This window comes from Bubalus bubalis, chromosome 10, assembly GCF_019923935.1.
Source record: "Bubalus bubalis isolate 160015118507 breed Murrah chromosome 10, NDDB_SH_1, whole genome shotgun sequence".
Classification (NCBI taxonomy): domain Eukaryota; kingdom Metazoa; phylum Chordata; class Mammalia; order Artiodactyla; family Bovidae; genus Bubalus; species Bubalus bubalis.
In genome coordinates, this window is record NC_059166.1 from 65,935,658 (window position 1) to 65,955,814 (window position 20,157).

The 20,157-nt window shown below is 41.0% G+C and overlaps 1 protein-coding gene across 4 annotated transcripts in view; it reads right to left on the bottom strand.

Moving 5' to 3' along the window:
- The window catches only part of LAMA4 (laminin subunit alpha 4), a 151,158-nt gene that overhangs the window by 69,955 nt on the left and 61,046 nt on the right, over window positions 1-20,157 (bottom strand). For 3 of the 4 annotated variants that reach the window (XM_044924414.2, XM_044924413.2, XM_044924412.2), the window contains 6 exons: window positions 18,286-18,500; window positions 16,242-16,337; window positions 13,907-14,058; window positions 11,976-12,086; window positions 3,866-3,977; window positions 846-1,013 (listed from right to left, as the gene is read on the bottom strand). In XM_044924414.2, coding sequence (XP_044780349.2) covers window positions 846-1,013; window positions 3,866-3,977; window positions 11,976-12,086; window positions 13,907-14,058; window positions 16,242-16,337; window positions 18,286-18,500 — 854 coding nt within the window. The remainder of the gene's footprint in view (window positions 1-845; window positions 1,014-3,865; window positions 3,978-11,975; window positions 12,087-13,906; window positions 14,059-16,241; window positions 16,338-18,285; window positions 18,501-20,157) is intronic. The other variant, XM_025294727.3, reaches the window with a different exon arrangement.

Genomic DNA, 20,157 nt, shown 5'->3' on the forward strand with positions numbered 1-20,157 from the left:
TGAATATGACATTGCTGAGTTCCAAGGCCAGGCCTTGAGAGACCTTGTACTTTCCATTCTTGCCCTCCTGGAAGGCTTCTGCCATATGAACAAGCTCAGTGAGCTTTCCAGAGAATAAAACCCCACGTGGAGGGAGATGCCCAGCCATCCCAGCTAAGACCCCAGACATGTGAGTGAACTTCACCACATGGAGCAGAGATGATCTGTCTAGGTTGAGTCCAACCCAAATTGCCAACCTATTAAATCATGAACAAATAAATGCTTATTGTTTTAATGTCTGGGGTAGATTGTGAGATAGTAATTGATAACTGACATAATGACCAAGTCATAGATTCACTAATACTACTGTGGTTTGTTATTTACATTAATCATTAAAGGAAATGTTAAATTTCCAGTGAGGTTTCAAAGTCATTAAAAGTCACTCATGGACATCCGAACATCAATGTTGCTGGGCTTTGTTTTGTTTACATCTTTACTGCCTTCTCAATGAGACTTCTCTTATTAAAGTTTTGGGAATTGCTTCCCTTAGCTTTCCTTCCCCTGTTTTTTCACCAGCTGCTACATTCCTATTTTTTTCTCCTCAGGAGTAAAATCTTGTAGATTCCTTGTGGAATCTCAGCAGTTTCTCAAAAGCTGAAGGTTGGGTCTGGATTTAAAATTCCTGGTCTATATATAGAGAGTCAAGTTGTCCTGAAGAACTCCCTGAGGCCACTTTAAATGCTCAGTGACTCTGAATATTGGGAATTGGTTGCTTTGACCAAACGCTGCCCTGTGACTGGGTGTCCTCTCCTGGACCCACAAAGGAAGCAGACATGTGCTGGCCTCTAGAAGCTGAATATACCTACATTCATGGGCTTCATCTGCCTCCTCGTCCACAAGTTCCCGTTGGGTGAGGAACGGCTGACGGCGTTGGATCTCCTCAAGCATCTTCTGTGCCAACACCAGCTTCTCGGAGATTTCCTCAGAGCTAAGTTCCTGCTCTTCCCCATAATACAGCATCTTGCTGCTGATCTCTGAAAGGAAGGGCACGGTGAGAGAAGGCAGGAGGGGGAAGTGATGGGGAGTCTGACAGTGACGTCACTGAAAACATGAACAACGAGGGCAACGGGCAGGGCTGATCCTAAAACGGAGACAGAGACCCGATGCAAAGACAGCGTGGTGGTGGTCATGCTGTGAATACTGGTGTCGGCCCTGGAGTTCATCATATATTCCAGGGAGAGGTTAAACCAAAGGAAGTCACTCTTTGCTTTTCATTTGGCAACTTCAGAACAGGAATGGAATTAATACCTAGTTTGCTCTGATTTCAGTTGAGTCTGATTTTACTATGATTAAAAAATGTTAATATTTAAGAAACACAAATCTAGGGTCTTTGATCAATCTTTTATATAATAAAATATATAATTCGGAGAAAATGTTCTGATGTATCACCTGTCACACATAGGAAGCATTGGAGATACTAATTGTAATTTAGCCAAGGATTTTACCTAAGCTCTAAGCCAAAATGAGTGTACACTGATGGCTGTTTAAGTTAGTCTTTCAGATTGTTGTACAGACTAGATATAACACAGAGGTTTCTTACAGCAGGATGTGAGCTTTTGCTCATTAATATATACATTTTTTTTTTTTGCAACTGCTCTTTGCTTTCTGTGGTATGACTGCCTGGCAAGACTGTTCAATTCTGACTCTGGGTCATTCTCAGCCTACATCCATAAGTAGTATCCATTTCAGAACCAGAGGGACGGCTGAGGCTCAGAGGCAATACATGGGTTGTCTGAATACTGGCAGAGCTGAGCAGGCCTCTGGTTCCCTCTTCCTACTATATATGATCAGATGAAAGTTATGTAATTGCCACCTTGTCCTATGGTAGCGCCAGGAGGAAGCATTTTATCTTCCTGGCATAAATGAAATTGTCTGTCTGTGGTTTACTATGATCTATATGGTTGGCCAGACAAGATGGGTAAACAACACTGGTCTCACATAAATCATACCAGGATAAGGGCTTGTATTTCATATGGATAATAGCTTGAAGGTCACCAGTAGTTACTTTAGAGATGGCTGGGAATAAGGAATGACACACTCCTGGTGTGCAGCATCCCTGAATTCTGAAGCAAGGAAGATAAATAGGGGCAGAGGTTTTCAGTGCTGTAAATATTACTGATAAAAGCTTTAGAAACTAAAATATACTTAAAACTCAAGAAGGAATTAAGTACTCATTTATCAAGTAAAGTATAAAATATTAACCCTTGAAATAAACTAAACATATATATTTTCCTTAGATCTAGCATTGGCAATGCTGAATTTCTTGGCATTTTGATGCAGATATTATATTTACAATCTGGCTTATTTTATTTTAGCCATGTCTGCTCTAGATTAGAAAAAGGAAATACAGAGAATAACATTTATGCTTTTGGTCTTTGAAGGCTGTTCATACATTACTTTAAAAAGGTAGAAACTGATGGAAATTACTGTTTTCTATTTACCTTTCTTTTGTATTTTTTCCTTCTTATTCTATGTCCTACGGTCAAATAAGGGTCAAATAAGAAGGCTTAGATTCCTTCCAAATGAAATACCCTAGAATCACAATTTGAGTTACACAGCAAAGGTGAACTGTTTTTTTTTTTTTTTTTTTCCCCCTGAATGGCTAAGATCTAAGATGCAAGCTTTTTCTGCTGCCGAGAGGGACATTTATTTCTTAATTAGATGACATCAGCTAATCTAGGTTTAATCTTACTTTTTGAATAAATCAATTTTAACTATAAAATATTATATGGAAAGAACATTTTATTGGTAGATGCAAAAGCATGAAATAGTAAGGATGGGAGCAGGGGATGTTTGAAATGCATACCATTTGTTTTTATTATGTATTATGGGCACCGAAGGAAATACAGCGAATGATTAATCTTGGCTCAATACATCCCTTGTCCTGGAATATGCTCCCTCTACCTCAGGATAAAGATATGAATCTTCCGTTGTGGGTCCCTTTACTGTCATTGTGCCCTTGAGATGTACTTGTAGTTGTCATCCAGCTCTTAATATATAGGATAATAAAAACTACGGAAACACACAAATACTGTATCTTAGCAGACTGTAACCCAAGTAAATTCTCTTTATCTTAGAACCAAAGCAATCGCCTGTTTTCTGTTGGTAAACTGAAGGCTTGCTTTCAGCGTGCTATTAAGATAGTCTTCAAAATGCAGCCTGCGTTTATGAGAAGCTGGAATACAAGTAAGTAAACCTTCAAGAAGAAAGGTAAATCTGCCAGTTTTATGCCTTAAGGCAAAGAACCCTTCCACACCCACTCTTGGCGTTTCTTCTGGACTGGGGACCAGAGCATGCACCTGCCTGGCTCTTAGGACAGTATGAGAGGCAGCGCAGGGTAACTTGGATTCGTGGACAGTCTGCTGCCATTCTAAAGGCAGGGTTTCACTGCGAATAACTGAGAAAAATGTGACTCCTACTCAACTCTTGCATTTTAGAGACAACACAGAATGTAATTTCCTCTACTGGAAAGGTATACTGGCATTTCACTTCTGCGAAATGTGTGGAAAGGGAATGATTTTTTACATACATTCTTTTTTTTTTTTTTTTTTCCTTTTGGCTGTGCTGCCTGAGTCCTAACCACTGGACTGTCAGGAAATTTCCTCTACTCTCCACATTTATTATTGAAAATAGACAGTGGAGATGAGTGCTCAGAAGTCCCAGACAAACAAATGTGAAAGAAGATCTTACATGAGTTTGAAACGGTAACACTCTAACAACAGGTCCTGGCACACAATAAACACTAACAGTAGCCGTTACTTTTATTGCTGTTAATAACATGAGTGATTCCTTGACATGGAGCTGAACCAGTAGAGAATATATTTACCTTGGATTTTATCCCTCATATTGTGGGCTTGCTCTGCAAGCTGAGTTGCGTGGTTAATGGTATCCATGCTTTCCTTCTGAGCCAACTGGACCTTTCTTGAAGCTTGGCTTTCCTATAAATAATCCGTATAAACAACAGATTAATTTTACGAGAAGGAAAGGCTGTGTATATGCATGTGGGGGTGGGTGAGCATAATGTATTCTGTAAACATAAATTTCCCTGACATGCGAAAGTTCTGTAACATATAAAATGGACTCATGCATGAAGATGGATGTGATGACTAGCTTTAGAATTACAGATGCTATTTCTATTCCTAAGCCATCAGTCACAGTTCAATCCAAACCACCCATCTTTCATAAGTAATCTACCCTTTGAATTTTTACTCTATCTCAAGATGCCAGACTGGGGAATTATCCATGTCTGCTGATCAGTTTGACATTGTGCTGACTGAAATCCTTAAGGGTTCAAAGGGAAACATGTTGAGAAAGCAGGCAGATCTCAAAATGTTCCATGTATCCAGTGGCTTCTGGGTGTTCCAGCCACTGCTGCAACTAAATTACCACAGAGATTGAAAGGATTATGCTCACTAGGCTAAACGCTATTTTCAGTGCTGCCTTCCAAATTCCCATCAACACTGAAGGCACTTGTGTACAAATAATTACTCAAGCAGTTTTGGCTCAGAGTGAATGAAGTTCTTCTCTGAGAAGCTGATTTCATTCTTTCAACTCTGTTTCAGAACTCACATGTAGGATCTGTCAAGATGAACCCCCAACTCAAATGTGGCTCCTGAAGAAAGGATGTGTGGGTGTGCACGTGTACATGCGTATTTCTCTCTGTGTGTATAAAGACAGAAGAGAAAGTAAAGTGAAAGTGTAGTCACTTGGTTGTGTCCAACTCTGCGATCCCACGGACTATAGCCCGCCAGGCACTTCTGTCCATGGAATTCTCTAGGCAAGTATACTGGAATTCTCTAGGCAAGAATACTGGAATGGAAGGCCATTTCCTTCTCCAAGGGATCTTCCTGACTCAGCGATTGAACCTAGGTCTCATGCATTGCAGCCAGATTCTTTACTGTCTGAGCCACAAGGGAAGCATGTCTTAAAAAAATGGTTCAAGGCCAAGACACTGGCCTGGATGCACAGCATGGGGATGGGTACATACTCTGGCATCAGAAAGATGGATTCATGGGTTATATTTAAGAGGTGGGACACTTCCTCAGTCTGGCATTTGATCAAGCGCCCACTCGCCTTGCCCAGTGTCTTTCTGGTTCAGCTCTTTGACAAAGAAGCTGTACCTGCCTGGATTGCCAGGTGACCTGCTACACAGAGTGCTGGCTGGTAGGCCCCCAGAACAGGAGAGTGGCTGTTTCAAATCTCTCTCCTTTCATCTCTTGTTCCAGTGGGAGGATTAGGCCATGCTTTTACCTGGAATGTTGTTATGCAACCCACTCCAGTAGTCTCGTCTGCGAAATCCCAGGGACAGAGGAGCCCAGCACTACAGGCATTGGGGTCACAAAGAGTTGGACGCGACTGAGTGACTGAACAACCACCACACAGCATAACCCAAGCCACTGGTCCTTTAAGGAGGAGAATGCGGAGATGGTATCCCAGCAAACACATGCCCCAGGAGCTTTTCATTGGCACTGTATCCAAAATCCCTCCAAAGCTCCCTGTGCAGCAATACTGCCGCTCCTTCGCTGAAATGCATGCTCTCTGAATGGACACAGCAATCTGAGTCACATGTTCTTTTCCCACAATTTCAATCTCCCTCTTGCCCTGTTCTAATGCTTTCTGGAAACACAAGCTTTGTGGTCACTTTAAAATTAGATGATGTAGAAAATAAAATGAATCTTATTCTTGATGTCATCCCTCGCTACTTTTAAAAAATAGGGACACAGACCTATAAAACATTAAAAAATGTTTAAAGTTGACTTTTGGTCCAGTTTAAATTCAGTTATATTTACAAAATACAACATGCATATTTTTGGCTTTGGCTTCATCCTTCAAGGGAAAAGGTTTATTGTTATTACTGTGTTCATTTATTTCTTGATATGGAAACTGAATTCACCAAAGTAATGAAAGACAGCTAGAGAATAACTCAAAGACAAGCTCTTTTGACCAACACCAGAGGGCGCTTAGATACATACATTTAAAAAAAGACAGCAGCAAAGAGGAACATCTGCTACTTTAAACTGCAAAATTACTGATATAATATATTTGAAAGTTCTACGGTTTTCTTTAACTTTGATTATGGAAGAAAATAATGATATGGGCACATGGTAAAACAGGTGCATCCTGCTCTAAGGAAAACTATTTAAAAATTAGCTCACAACTGTAAGCTGGTTGATGTTTAGCATTACAAATGGATTAATCACTTACTCATCTCAGCAGTGAATTCTGACACCCATTTGATATAAAGGTGGCAAGAATTTCATTTACTATACAGGGCATAAAGTATAGTGTACCTAGAATACTATTCTATTGAGTGAGGATGCTAATCATTATCTAGCATGGTCCGGACTCTTCTGAGAGTGAAAGGGGATCTTTTACTAATAACTCTAAGATAAGCATAAACAGAGGCAGTGCCAGACAAAACGGCAGTAGGAATACTGGTGTGCCATTTCACAATCAGTACGGTGATGTCTACTTGTGTGGGTTTAACTATCTCCTAAACATTGAAATACTTTTCCAGCCTTGATCTCTTCTCTTGAGCTACAGACTCAAATCTCTGGCATCCACAGGTACTTCACCTGATGAGGTCCAGAGAATCCATTCTGAATTATCAGTCTTGGCCATTTATCTTTCCAAGTCTAATAGCTTACATCTTTGCAACTCTTCATATTCAACTGGTCACTGAATCACTTTGATCTCACTTGCCCTTCTGGCCTCTCTTCTTGTTCACTAGTTTCAGTTTATCCCAGTTCACTGCAATTTCCTTCCCAATGAACACAAGGTAGCAACGGACTGCGCCTGTTTGGATTACTGTGACAGTCTACTAATTGGTGTCCCTGTCTTCAGTCTTAAACTCACCAATTTATCATCCCCACTGCAGAGCAATGTTTCCGAAACTTCGCACCTAATCAGCTCATTGTTGTAGGTAAATGCTCCAATATCTTCCAAAGTCCATAGGATGAGCATGGTGGGCAAGGTTCTTCACGGTTTGGCCTCTGAGACCCTCTTCAGCATTGTCTGCTGCTCCTTGCTTTTTAAATTAATCTTCTGCAATGCCAAGGCTGAAGTTCTACAGTCTTCTGCTGCTGCTGCTAAAGTCACTTCAGTCGTGTCCGACTCTGTGTGACCCCATAGACGGAAGCCCATCAGGCTCCTCCATCCCTGGGATTCTCCAGGCAAGAACACTGGAGTGGGTACAGTCTTCTGGTCAACTGTAATTGAAACATATTTTGACTTTTTGTCCTGTCTTTTTATCAGGATTGGAGATGAGGCTTTTGATGTATGGAAGTGATCTACTTTCCTTCCAATCCTAAAGGTCTTCATATGTGTTGCTGTAGTTGAAGGAGGAAGGATGAGATGGAGGAGATGGAGAAGTGTAGGGAACAGTGTGGCACCCTCCTGAGCCAGCTCTTGGGAGACTGGGCTCTAGATCCAGATGGCAGAGGGCAGCACTGAGACTGGGAGAGGGTCACTATCTTCACTTCTGCTAGTAGCCTAGTCCACTCTGGCTCTGAGCATGGTGCCTTTGGGAACACGGGAGAGTGGAATCTTGACAGAGGCTTTGGTATTTCATTACAGACATGATCAGCAGTGGCAAAATAGAGACTTTTTTGAGCAGCAGCTCTTTGGGAACACAAATGCATGGGCATCCTTTAGGGGTTTCCCAGAAGTTACTGTTGTTCAGTCACTCAGTCATGTCTGACTCTTTGCAACCCCATGGACTGCATCATGGCAGGCTTCCCTGTCCTTCACCATCTCCTAAAGCTTGCTCAAACTCATGTCCATCAAGTCGGTGATGCCATCCAACTATCTCATCCTCTGTTGTCCGTTTCTTCTCCCACCTTGAATCTTTCCCAGCATCAGGGTCTTTTCTAGTGACTCAGTTTTTCGTATCTGGTGGCCAAAGGATTGGCACTTCAGCTTCAGCATCAGTCCTTCCAATGAATATTCAGGACTGATTTCCTTTAGGATTGCCTGGTTTGCTCTCCTTGCAGTCCAAGGGACTCTCAAGAGTCTTCTCCAACACCATAGCTGAAAAGCATCAATTCTTCAGTGCTCAGTCTTCTTTATGGTCCAACTCTCACATCCATACATGACTACTGGAAAAATCATAGCTTTGACTATATGGTCCTCTGTTGGCAAAGCAATGTCTCTGGTTTTTAATACACTGTCTAGGTTGGTCATAGCTTTTCTTCCAAGGAGTAAGTGTCTTTTAATTTCATGGCTGTAGTCACCATCTGCAGTGATTTTGGAGCCCAAGAAAATAAAGTCTCTCACTGTTTCCACATCTATTTGCCATGAAGTGGTGGGACTGTATGCCATAATCTTCATTTTTTTAATGTTGAGTTTTAAGTCAGCTTTTTCACTCTCTTCTTTTACCTTCATCAAAAGACTCTTTAGTTTCTCTTTGCTTTCTGCCATAAGGGTGGTGTCATCTGCATATCTGAGGTTATTGATATTTCTCCTGGCAATCTTGATTCTATCTTGTGCTTCATCCAGCCCGGCATTTTGCATGATGTACTCTGCATATAAGTTAAATAAGCAGGGTGACAATATACAGCCTTGACGTATTCCTTTCCCAATTTGGAACCAATCTATCGTTCCATGTTCAGTTCTAACTGTTGCTTCTTGACCTGTATACAGGTTTCTCAGGACGTAGGTAAATTTCCCTAAGTATGGGGTGGGAAGAGGCAGTAGGATTTATCAAAAGAGGGCTAGAGGACTTAGATATGGAAGTTGGGGCAAAAACCCAGTAACTTTAAGTTAATGTAAACTGTGAGATTTGGGTTACATTAGATTCATGTAACAGATACTTTGCATACAGAGGGTACAGTTGTCCCTTGAACAATGCAGGGGTTTGGGGCACCGATACAGTTGAAAATCCAGGTATAACTTTACAGTTGGCCCTCCATATCTGAGGTTCTATACCCTTGGACTCAACCAACTGTGGATCATGTAATACCATTGTACCATAGTATCAAAAAACACCTGTGTGTAAGTGGACCCTCGAAGTTCAAACCCGTGTTGTTCAAGGATCAACCACATTTTCAATTTTAAGAGGCAACATTACTGTGATTTTTAGCACACTATGGGAATCTACAGTGAAATTCTTCATTCTAGTTAAAGTTAAATATTGTGAACTTTTCTTGATAGAAGGCTTTCTAAGACAAAGCTTTTATTACATCCTTCTAAGAATCAATTATGAACTTTTCTAGACCAAGGGCTTGAAGGATGCTTGAGAAGTCATTAAGACTAGCTCTGGGTGTTTGTTTCAAAGTGTTTCAGCAGGTTCTTGTACCATCAGGACTGTTGATGTCACAAGAAGGATGTTATTTTCAGTAAGAATCAATGGAACAGCTGGTGAATGTTCTAGCAGCTTCATCATCCACTTCCTGCTTTGGGGGTCTGTTCTTGTTGCTCAGAAGCCTTTTCTACTGTGATATTCCTTTTAAGCTTACATTATTTCCTCCCCATGAAAACCTGAATTTAATTAATATTGGAAGTAGGAAAACTGTACAAGAAAACAATCAGGAACTCTATGTCTAAGCTATGGGAGGAACTAATCTTGGTGAAAACATTTCCTCAAGAATTTGAGACACTTCCAGCAAGTTCCAGCCATGACATAGAAATGAAATTACAATGAGTTTTCACAAAGATTTCTTTCATGGTATTTTCCTTTGAACTTTAAGAGATCTCACTGCTCCTCAAATGTTGATGGTTGCATGGAGAAAGGGGCACACAATTTTTATATGCATTTAAAAGCAGCTGATAGCAAATGAAGCAACTGACAAACAACTAATCTCGAGAATATACAAGCAACTCCTACAGCTCAACTCCAGAAAAATAAATGACCCAATCAAAAAATGGGCCAAAGAACTAAATAGACATTTCTCCAAAGAAGACATACAGATGGCTAACAAACACATGAAAAGATGCTCAACATCACTCATTATCAGAGAAATGCAAATCAAAACCACTATGAGGTACCATTTCACACCAGTCAGAATGGCTGCGATCCAAAAGTCTACAAGTAATAAATGCTGGAGAGGGTGTGGAGAAAAGGGAACCCTCTTACACTGTTGGTGGGAATGCAAACTAGTACAGCCACTATGGAGAACAGTGTGGAGATTCCTTAAAAAACTGGAAATAGACATGCCTTATGATCCAGCAATCCCACTGCTGGGCATACACACTGAGAAAACCAGAAGGGAAAGAGACACGAGTACCCCAATGTTCATCGCAGCACTGTTTATAATAGCCAGGACATGGAAGCAACCTAGATGTCCATCAGCAGATGAATGGATAAGAAAGCTGTGGTACATATACACAATGGAGTATTATTCAGCCATTAAAAAGAATACATTTGAATCAGTTCTAATGAGGTGGATGAAACTGGAGCCTATTATCCAGAGTGAAGTAAGCCAGAAAGAAAAACACCAATACAGTATACTAACGCATATATATGGAATTTAGAAAGATGGTAACAATAACCCTGTGTACGAGACAGCAAAAGAGACACCAATGTATAGAACAGTCTTATGGACTCTGTGGGAGAGGGAGAGGGTGGGAAGATTTGGGAGAATGGCATTGAAACATGTAAAATATCATGTATGAAATGAGTTGCCAGTCCAGGTTCGATGCACGATACTGGATGCTTGGGGCTGGTGCACTGGGACGACCCAGAGGGATGGAATGGGGAGGGAGGAGGGAGGAGGGTTCAGGATGGGGAACACATGTATACCTGTGGCGGATTCATTTTGATATTTGGCAAATCTAATACAGTTATGTTAAGTTTAAAAATAAAATAAAATTAAAAAAAAAAAAAATAAAAGCAGCTGAATCTTCCAAGGATTCAATTAAAGTAATTCATATTTTTAGAAGCATAATCTCTTAGTTTAAGAGGTCCAAGGTCAAAAGAGATTATCAGAGTCATTTTAACCATTATTTTTGCTGAAAATGAGAATTGTTTCCAAAAAGAACAACAGTTTATATCAAATATTAGTATCTGAAAGCAGAAATTCCAGGGTACTCTGGGCAGAACTGGTGGAACATAATCAGGGGAAAAAATGTGTTAAAGATTTTAGTATATTAAACATGGTGCCTTGGAGCTTAGTTGCATTTTCTATTTTTTTATTAGATGGATATTTTTCCATTAGACCCTTGGGGAATGACTTTGCTCATGTTTTAATGTTTTTGTTAATCTGTGAGAGCTTTTACAAGCCACATTTCCCTCAACATTTTTCTTAGTCTCACTGACTTTTTTCATTTATTTAGTTATTTTACTGAGTATTTGCAATTTTACCTTGTCAAATCTATTCTTCTTTTTACTATAATTCTTCACACTATATTTAATTGCATTTTTATTTTCTTTCAAGATTTAATAATTATCTAGTTCTGTTTTCTTGAAAATTTTAGATTTAAACTAAAGTCTTTAATCTGTTTGAAGTTCATTTTATTAATAGTATATGGTAAAAAATGAGGGTCCAAAGTGTTCTTTTTCCCCTGCCAAACTGCAAAATTGCTTTCTCAACACAATTTCTCCTCTTTCATTATTTAATGCATCCTGTAGCAAGCATTTAAAGTTTATATTCTATGTAATAAAGTTTACTTCTGGACACTCTATAGCTCTTAGCCATAAAATGTTAAGGCAAACAGCTGAACGAATATCCAAATGAAATACATATCAATGATATTTACCAGCAGCAAACACAACGAAAGTTGCCCATAAACATGGTTTTTCAAGGAAACCAATCAAAATGGGAAGATATAGTAGAGACCAAACGTATTAACTTTATCCTCAGGTTTTGCCTTGATTTATCTTAAGGCACCTGGGTCCCTGCATTTTTCTGAGCTGTGTTAAGCCTCAATCATTTGTGACTAGCCAGTCTCACACTAGCTAAATCCCTCATTGAAGTTAGTCTCAGAAACCAAATACATACCCTTTCAGCTAATTCCTCCACGTCAGACTGAAGGCTTTTCATTGTGTTTTCAGCATTGTTGATTTGTATCTTTCTTAGGACATACTGGTTTTCTCTTTCTGACAATTTTGTCTGTGGATTAAAAAAAAAACCAAATATGTATTTTTCCATAGTCAGTAGATGTGCACACCAGGTTTGTAAAAATACACAGAAAACCCTTTCAGTCTAAGAGGACTACAGTAGAGAGTTAGCCTTTATTCTCAAAATAGCGGGGTCCACAGGCTACTGCAAGCTGGTATGAAATTTGAGGTCTGCATGAGGGGACTGAGAGCTCTGGGGACAGAAATTCTGTGAGCTCCCCTCAGTAGGCTGGAGAATCTGGTGTGGGCTGTGCTGGTTCTGGGGAACGGGTACCTTTTGCAAATTTGCAAAAAGGCTCAATATAGACGGGTGGTGGCTTTGCATGTCTGAGTTTTAAAATTTCAATTCTGGCAGGTCTTCGAGGAAATGATAACCCACCTTGATCAATGAAAATGGAGTTCTAGAAATTCAGTTTCCTCTTTCTAGTGTAAGAAGAACAATTATTTTTATTTCAGACAATTTTCCCTTTTCATTTCCATTTTTGAGGAGTTTGCACCAGGTGTAGCTTTCCTTCAATTGCTTTGAGTAAGTCCTTCAATCTGGGCACTGACTTCCTATCAGCTACAATATTATTATATCTGATATAATAACTATTTCTACCTTGAAGCTGTCCTTTTGGGAAAAGAGGATTCAAGCAGTATCAGGAGGACTGAGTCTGGGTGACTCCTCTGAGAGTTATTGCCTTCATGTGTCCAAATAGATGAGTTTGGACAAAAAACAATTCCTAAACTGGGAATAAAGTGCTTACTAAGACTTCATCCAGCTTTACAACTTTGTGATTTTTGTTTTGTTTTACACTTTGCCAATTTGGGCAATTGCTGTGGATATTATCTGTACCTCCTAAAAGCAGAGAATTGAGCACTTTCTATGTTAGATACTATTCTGACTGCTCTCTATATAACAAGTCACTGAATTCTCTCAACAACCCATGAGATAGGTGTAATAATTATCCTCAATTTTAGATGAGGGGAATGAAAACTAAAGAGGTTAAATAATTTACTTAAGGTCACAAAGCTAGTAAGTGTCAGAGCTGGGATTTGAATCTAAGCATTCTGGTGTCAAAATTTATGCTCTTAACCACTACGTTAATTTGACTAACAAAATAAAAAAGTATGCTGGAATTAGTTCTATTAACCTTTCAGCTGATTATCATTGTTTTAAAAAGTATCTGTTGGTTGTGATAGAAGCCTATAATTTAGAGAGGGAAAAAACACCTCTTAAAGCTTAGATGTATAAGCACTGTTACAGTTTTTGACTACTGTCTGCCGTTAACTTGCTTATCAGATTTAACCACTAGATCAAGGAAGAGAAACAGAGCATATGAGCATGCTTGTGTATTTGAGTGTGTGTGTGAGTATGGAAAAATGAGAAAAAATGTGTGTCAGTGAGATGGAATGGTAAGGGCAAAAGAAAGAGGGAGGAAAGAAAGGAAAGAGAGAGAACAAGAGTGTATGAGTTTTCAGAGAAACCCATGAAAACATAGCAAACTGAAGCTAAGGTAATAGTATGTTTGCTATGTTGACTTAAGTAACCAATGTACAGCTTAAGAAAATAAGTGTTTCTCCTCTATCAATAGCTTTGTACATAGATACTAGTTTTTTAGTCATTTCATTTTCCATTAGCCTTTTTCATAGATGACAGCTCCTGGTTTAGGATGGAGTGCATGACTCTAATCAACTTTTCATAATTTCCCAGGTCTAGCAATCTGTAATATAATTACTGGACTCAGATAACAAAAGGGTAGGAGGTACTTGGAGTGACCCTGTGAAACCAGAGTGAAAATACACAGAAAGTACACCATTCTTGCATACTTTGAGGAGGTAGATGGTGGAGTTGATTTCGTTCACGTGCCTATGAGCTGCGGCACCAGATGACACACTCAGCAGGCTGGATTTGCTTTCTTCAATTGAGAGCGCTGCTAACCGAAGGTCATCCGTCAGATCCCAGATGCATTTATCGCAGCCTGGTGGTACAATGGCATGTCATTTCCCCAAAATCAAAGGTCAGCTGGGAAGCATGCTGCTCTAAGTTGGTCATTATATACCCTTCCTTGGTTAATACTATTCGCATTTTTGTTTCCTGAGGAGCTATTCTGGACTAGTCCTTATACTAAGAGAGCCTCAAATGACCAAAGTGTACATTGGGCACTATCCCTGCTTAAAACATAAACAACGAACATGCAACTGAAAAGCAGGTTACCATGAACGCTAATGGCTGAGCTGAGGAGGAAAGGAAGCACAAAGGGCAAGGCATCTGAGAGACGGCAGGTGGCTGAAAAGAACCTTCTCCCCACTTCTCTCTGGTTAGGGGAAAGCTGTCTGGGAGGATGCCCTCCACGTCAGGCTGTGGGTTTCTGCTTGGTGCCGGCCAGTGAAGATGGAACTCGCCTGCCATTTCTCCTCTCCCAGCAGCTTTCCTTACTGACTGTTCAGGTTCCAGTGCTTTCTCCTCACTGCACGGATGGCCCGGTGCCTCCCCATGGCCTGACTTCTTGTCTGAACAGGTCGGCAGGATCTCACTGTTTGCTAATATTACTCTCTGACAGCTGACGGCCCTGCACATGTGGTGAGGAGGGTGGCGGTTTCTCACTGCTTCCTGCATTTCACGTGCGAGTTCCTCTGACCACTGTCATCACCCCCACAATCCAATGCCCTCCTGGGATACACTCACTAAGGACACCCTTTGAAATTTTTCTGTTTCCAACCTCTTTCCACCAGATGTACTCTCATCTAGAGAACTGATAAATGGAGACTAAAGGGTTAATGGTTGTTAATATGTTAATTTGTTACTTGAAGTTTAATGCAGTCTTCCTCATATGCTCTCTCTAAGGAATGACTCCCCAGCCAGTACATCAGGCTGGTGGAGGAGACACAGAGAGGCCAAGCAGCCACCTTGATGTCCTTAAAGTGACTGTGCATAGAGGATCACCTATGCTGTCAGTATGCAAACTTTGCCCAGCCTGTGCGCCTTCCATCCTATCTCACCTTCTAATATGGGATTCATCGTGATATTAATCTCTTGTGCCCAGAGGGACTGAGGGGCCAAGATGTTTTTGTTTGGGGGAAGGGATATCTAATATTAAAGTAGTCTTTAAAACACTCTACTTAAAGCCAAATATTAGTTACTTTCTTGATAGAAGGCTTTCTAAGGCAAAACTTTCCTTAAAGCCTTCTAAAAATAAATCATGGACTTTTCTAGGCTATTGGCTTAAAGGACGCTTGAGAAGTCATTAAGACTGGCTCTGGGCATTTGTTTTGAAATGTTTCAGCAGGTTCTTGGACCATTAGAACTACTCATGATTTGAAGTGGGCTTCCCTGATAGCTCAGTTGGTAAAGAATCTGCCTGCAACGCAGGAGACCCCAGTTCGATTCCTGGGTCAGGAAGATCCACTGGAGAAGGGATAGACTACCCTCTCCAGTATTCTTGGCTTCCCTTGTGACTCAGCTGGTAAAGAATCCACCTGCAATGTGGGAGACCTGGGTTCAATCCCTGGGCTGGGAAGATCCCCTGGAGAAGGGAAAGACTACCCACTCCAGTATTCTGGTCTGGAGAATTCTATGGACAGTATAATCCATGGGATCCCAAAGAGTTGGACACGACTGAGCAACATTCACTTTCACTTTCATGATTTGAATGACAGGCGAGACAGGAAAGAGAGAAGGCAGCTCCTTTTCATAAGGACTGAATATTATATTACTGGTGCCACTTCAGATTTGGAGTGATCTGGGGAAAAGCACTTAAATATCTGGATATATGAGTTTACCAAATATTGTAAAGCATTGTCTATGGATTACATTATCTGAGGACCTGAAGAGATAATATAGGAAAAGGACCTAAAATGAACTCAGTCATTGGCAACTGTATTTCCAACTTTACCTACGAAGTAAGATGTTGAACTTAAAGACTTGACAAAAATAATTTTTCTAAAATAGAGCTGTTTAAATGCAACCTGCTATTTGCCAATTGGAATCAAGTGGACTGAATGTCTTTTGCTTAGGGTCCATTTGGTTGAGGCACAGACAGGGTTAAAGCCAACGGTGGGACTCAGTTTCTAGCGAGGGTGGGATTGCATAGATCTTCTTAATCCTACACCTGCAGCATATTAGAGAAAGTGGGGTTAGTCAATCATGTACTGTTATTTTTACTTATGGTTGGGCAGTCCGTGCCTGTAGGGGACTCAAAACCTTCTTCCAAGCACTCTCCGGTTATGCTGTCACATGGGCCTCCCCCACAATTGCACGCTGTGGGAAACAAAAACAAGAGATTAGGGATTCATTTTCTTAATGCCTAAAGTATCACAATGTTTTGTGGTTTGCAGAAACACTTGCTATCAGTATATAATTCTTCAGTGGGGATTAATTTATATTCTTTCTTAAGATCATGAGGAATACATGATTTAGGGATTACTTCTCTTACCCAATTAAGCCCCAGCTTGGTGAGACTTTCAAAGGTGATCCTGGGCCAAAAGTAGATAAATCTCAATGTTCTAGGGTTCCTTCCCCAACTTTTTGAGATTCTGACATGACTCTGCAACTGCTTCAGTTTAAAAAGATCTGGGTCAGTTTCACAAGGTACAAAATGATCACAGAGTCCATCATTCAGCTGGAATCCAAGTCATCCTTTTATCGCAGTCAGATTCTCTAGTTTAGTCCAAGTCTAGGTTTGATTACTGCCAGGTGTGAGGGAGTAGCCGCCCACTAGAAGCAAGTGAGGGGACCCAAGAGCGATTCTTGGCTCCTACAGGGCTTGACCCTTGACAAGACTGACTCCAAACCTCCCAATGATAGCTACCAATGGGACAGCTGGGAACAATGTTGTGAAAAGAATTAGGACCATATTCACATGAATTTAGAAGACTTGAGAGCCCATTATTAATCTATTGATAATTTTCAAGAATGCTTTTTGGGGTGGAGATTAATTTTTAATATTTATAAAGGATTTCTTCAGTTATGTAGGCTAGCAGTAAGCTGGAATAGAATTGTGAATTTCCTCCCACCTCTTAACTGTCTTTACAGAATAATCATAAAAAATTGGCTTCAAGGATAACATACATTTATTACATTTTGGCTGTTAAAATGTTCCACAAAATTCAGATTTATGAAACAATTCAGCAAGGTCATGCATTATTGCTTCCAACATTAGCTTTTTTTCTAAGAGTGATCTGCATCCATGCCATTTAAACTTAAGTTTAGTCAATATTTTGAGAATCAGGATGCCAATGTTTAAGTCTTTGGCTTTGCCAACCCTCTTTCTGAGGCCCACTTCTTTCTAGTCTGACTGGACACAGTGCTCCTCTCCTCCCTCTGTTATTCTCAGGGTTATGCTTCTGTGCATACAGCTTTCCTGGAGGCATGGTTACTTTTCTGTGACTTCTGCAGATCATATTTGTTTTCTTCTCAATTTCAAACTCTTCACTTCTTAAAAATCTCTTTAAGTGGAAACCTGTTTCAGTGAGAGTATCTCCAATTGAAGCAAGCCACAAGAGCACAATACCTCTTCCTCAGTTTTCTTCATCTCAAAGGCACATAAAAGGAGGAATACTCAGTCTCAGCCTTCCTTTAATCCTGCAGGAAGGCAATTTAACTTTACTTCTGAAGAGCTTCACTCTATGAGGTAATTTGGGAGAAATCCCAAATAAAATTGGTACTTTTCAGTCTAACTGAAGTCTATCCAGGAAGATACTATCCCTGAAATATTTTCTCTGATAATTTGAAGAAATAGGGGGATGAAACTACTCCTGGATTTGCTAATCTATTTCACTGAAATGCTAACTTTTACCAAATATAACTAAAAAGAAAGACATAGTTTGCAGAGTAAGAAAACTGATGTGAACCACGCAAGTTTTCATTCAGTCCTCTGGTCAATGATAGGTTATCTGCAGAAGTCTGATTTACTTCTTTGGTCAAAACTGGAAGGACATGAAGATGGTAAGACAAAAGGTCACTGGTGTTAAGTGTCTCATGGTTCATTCTACCCATGAGCTCAGTTACACTAGTCGTGACAAAAATATCTACCCCTATGAATATGGGATGCATACCCTAAGATTCCATATTACCCTGGGAAAGTGTCAAGGGGGTAACTGCAGTATGTCCCCAAGAGAAATCCACCTGAACCTGGCACTGACAGAGAGCCTGCTCCTGTCACGCGTGCGCCCGTCGGGTGGCTGCAGCAGTGTGCACAGCACTGTACCTGCACAGTTCTTGGCTCTCCTCGCATCTCCATAGTACCCAGGCGCGCACCGTTCACACTTGAATCCAGTGGTGTTGCGTAAGCAATTCCTACACTGGCCAGTGACCTCATCACAATCTTCAAAGATCAGGTTAGGATCTGAATTCCCACTGCAGTCACATTTCTTACAAGTGCTTCCGATCAGCAAGGGGTTTCCATAGTAACCAGGAGCACATCTGAAGGGGAATCACACGTTAAAACTTGAGCATCCATAGTTTTCTTCCTTTTTGTCTTCTTTCCTACCTAGAAGAAAGTATAATGAATTTCTGGACTGTTCTCCCAGAATTAATCCCCCCTCTCCATTGTGTTCCAGCCTGTTCAGTTCAGCAAGACCTTCAGGCACAGGAGTGTCTGGCTATAACCAGTTTGCGGGCATTTGTGGGCACACCCCAGTGACTGGGATGCACTGCTGCCACAGGATGCTGGTACTCGATATGCTAAAAGTGGCCATGGGATTTGCCACTAGGGCACAGCTAAGAATTGTTCTGGACAAAATTCTAATAATACCTTTACTGAGAATCACTGGTATATATTCCACCTTGCCAGAGTGATTGTTCTGATAAACTAAACCTGAGCCAATCAGTGCCTGGCACTGTCCCAGTCAAAATGGTTTGGCACAGGAGTGATTCAGTTGGAGTGGAGCTCGGGCTCTTGTTTGAGGGCTTTGTGAAGGCATTCTCTCCATCCGCAGGTGAATAAAGAGGCAGGCAGCACGACCGGCTCTGGCAGCCACCCTGGGACTGAAAGAAGACAGTGTGGAGATGAAGCAGAGGGCAGAGCTGAGGGAGTCCCACAGATAAGTGGAGTTGGAGCCAGATGGCCATTACTCTGTAGGTTTTAGATGTATAAGCCTACAGAGGCCAGATACCTAGCTGCATTTGTTGTGGGGGCAGAGCTGATGCCTATGGTCATGCCAGCTGGCCCTTAATGAAGAGAATCCAGCCCAGTTGGAGAACAGAGACTGATATCTTTCCAGCCTTTGCTGGCTTTGCCAAGTTGCGCACTCTGGGTGGGGCTGTCTCTGCCCAGAGGAAAAATGCCTTTCTTTACTGTTTCCAAAAGGTAACCTGTAGGCCAGCAGAAGCCCTGCTGAGCGTGATGGGACCATAGGTCTCATCTGAGGGGGCAGGTGCTTCTCAGCTCCTATCAGCTGTTTCCACAGGATACCTGTGAGGGAATGATCTGTCCTGTAAATCTTACTGTTTTTAAAGGAAATGTTGAAATTTGGATTTGTATGTGAAATCTCAGTTTTTAAAGGTTGCTTCAAACTTTGTAAGAATACGGTTTGAGCCAACATACACATTTTCTGGCTGGCTGTTGTCCCTGTTTTGCTGTGGACCCTAAATTGGTGTTGAAGACTGGCTAAGGTGGGCTGAAGCAGCTTTGGGAGTGGCTGGAAAGAACATGCAGTTGCACCATCATGGGACTGAAGGTTCGGCACAGGAGTTAGTTTTGAAGAGAGAGAAAAAGGAAGAGAGCCAGTGAAGGTTTTCATGTGTGATAAAAGTAATAGTGAGTTAAGCCAGTGTTGGCAGCAGAGTTCAGGATGGACTGTGGGCTGGAATAGGAGACCAGGGTTGGGTGGGGAGGGCCTCGGGTGGAACCTTGGCCTTGGGAGTGGAAAGCAAGACTTTCCAAGGAAACCAATAAGACCCAGCCAGTAATAATAAGACACCACATTTTTAAAGGCCTCCATTTAAAGCAAAAGAATTATGATTCAGAACATTTGAAAAACAGAGAAATTAAAAAAAAAATCACACCTGTAATCCCAAGACCTTAACAAAATCACTGTTCAACATTTTGCGTATGTTTTCCCAGGCTTTATTCCTGTCT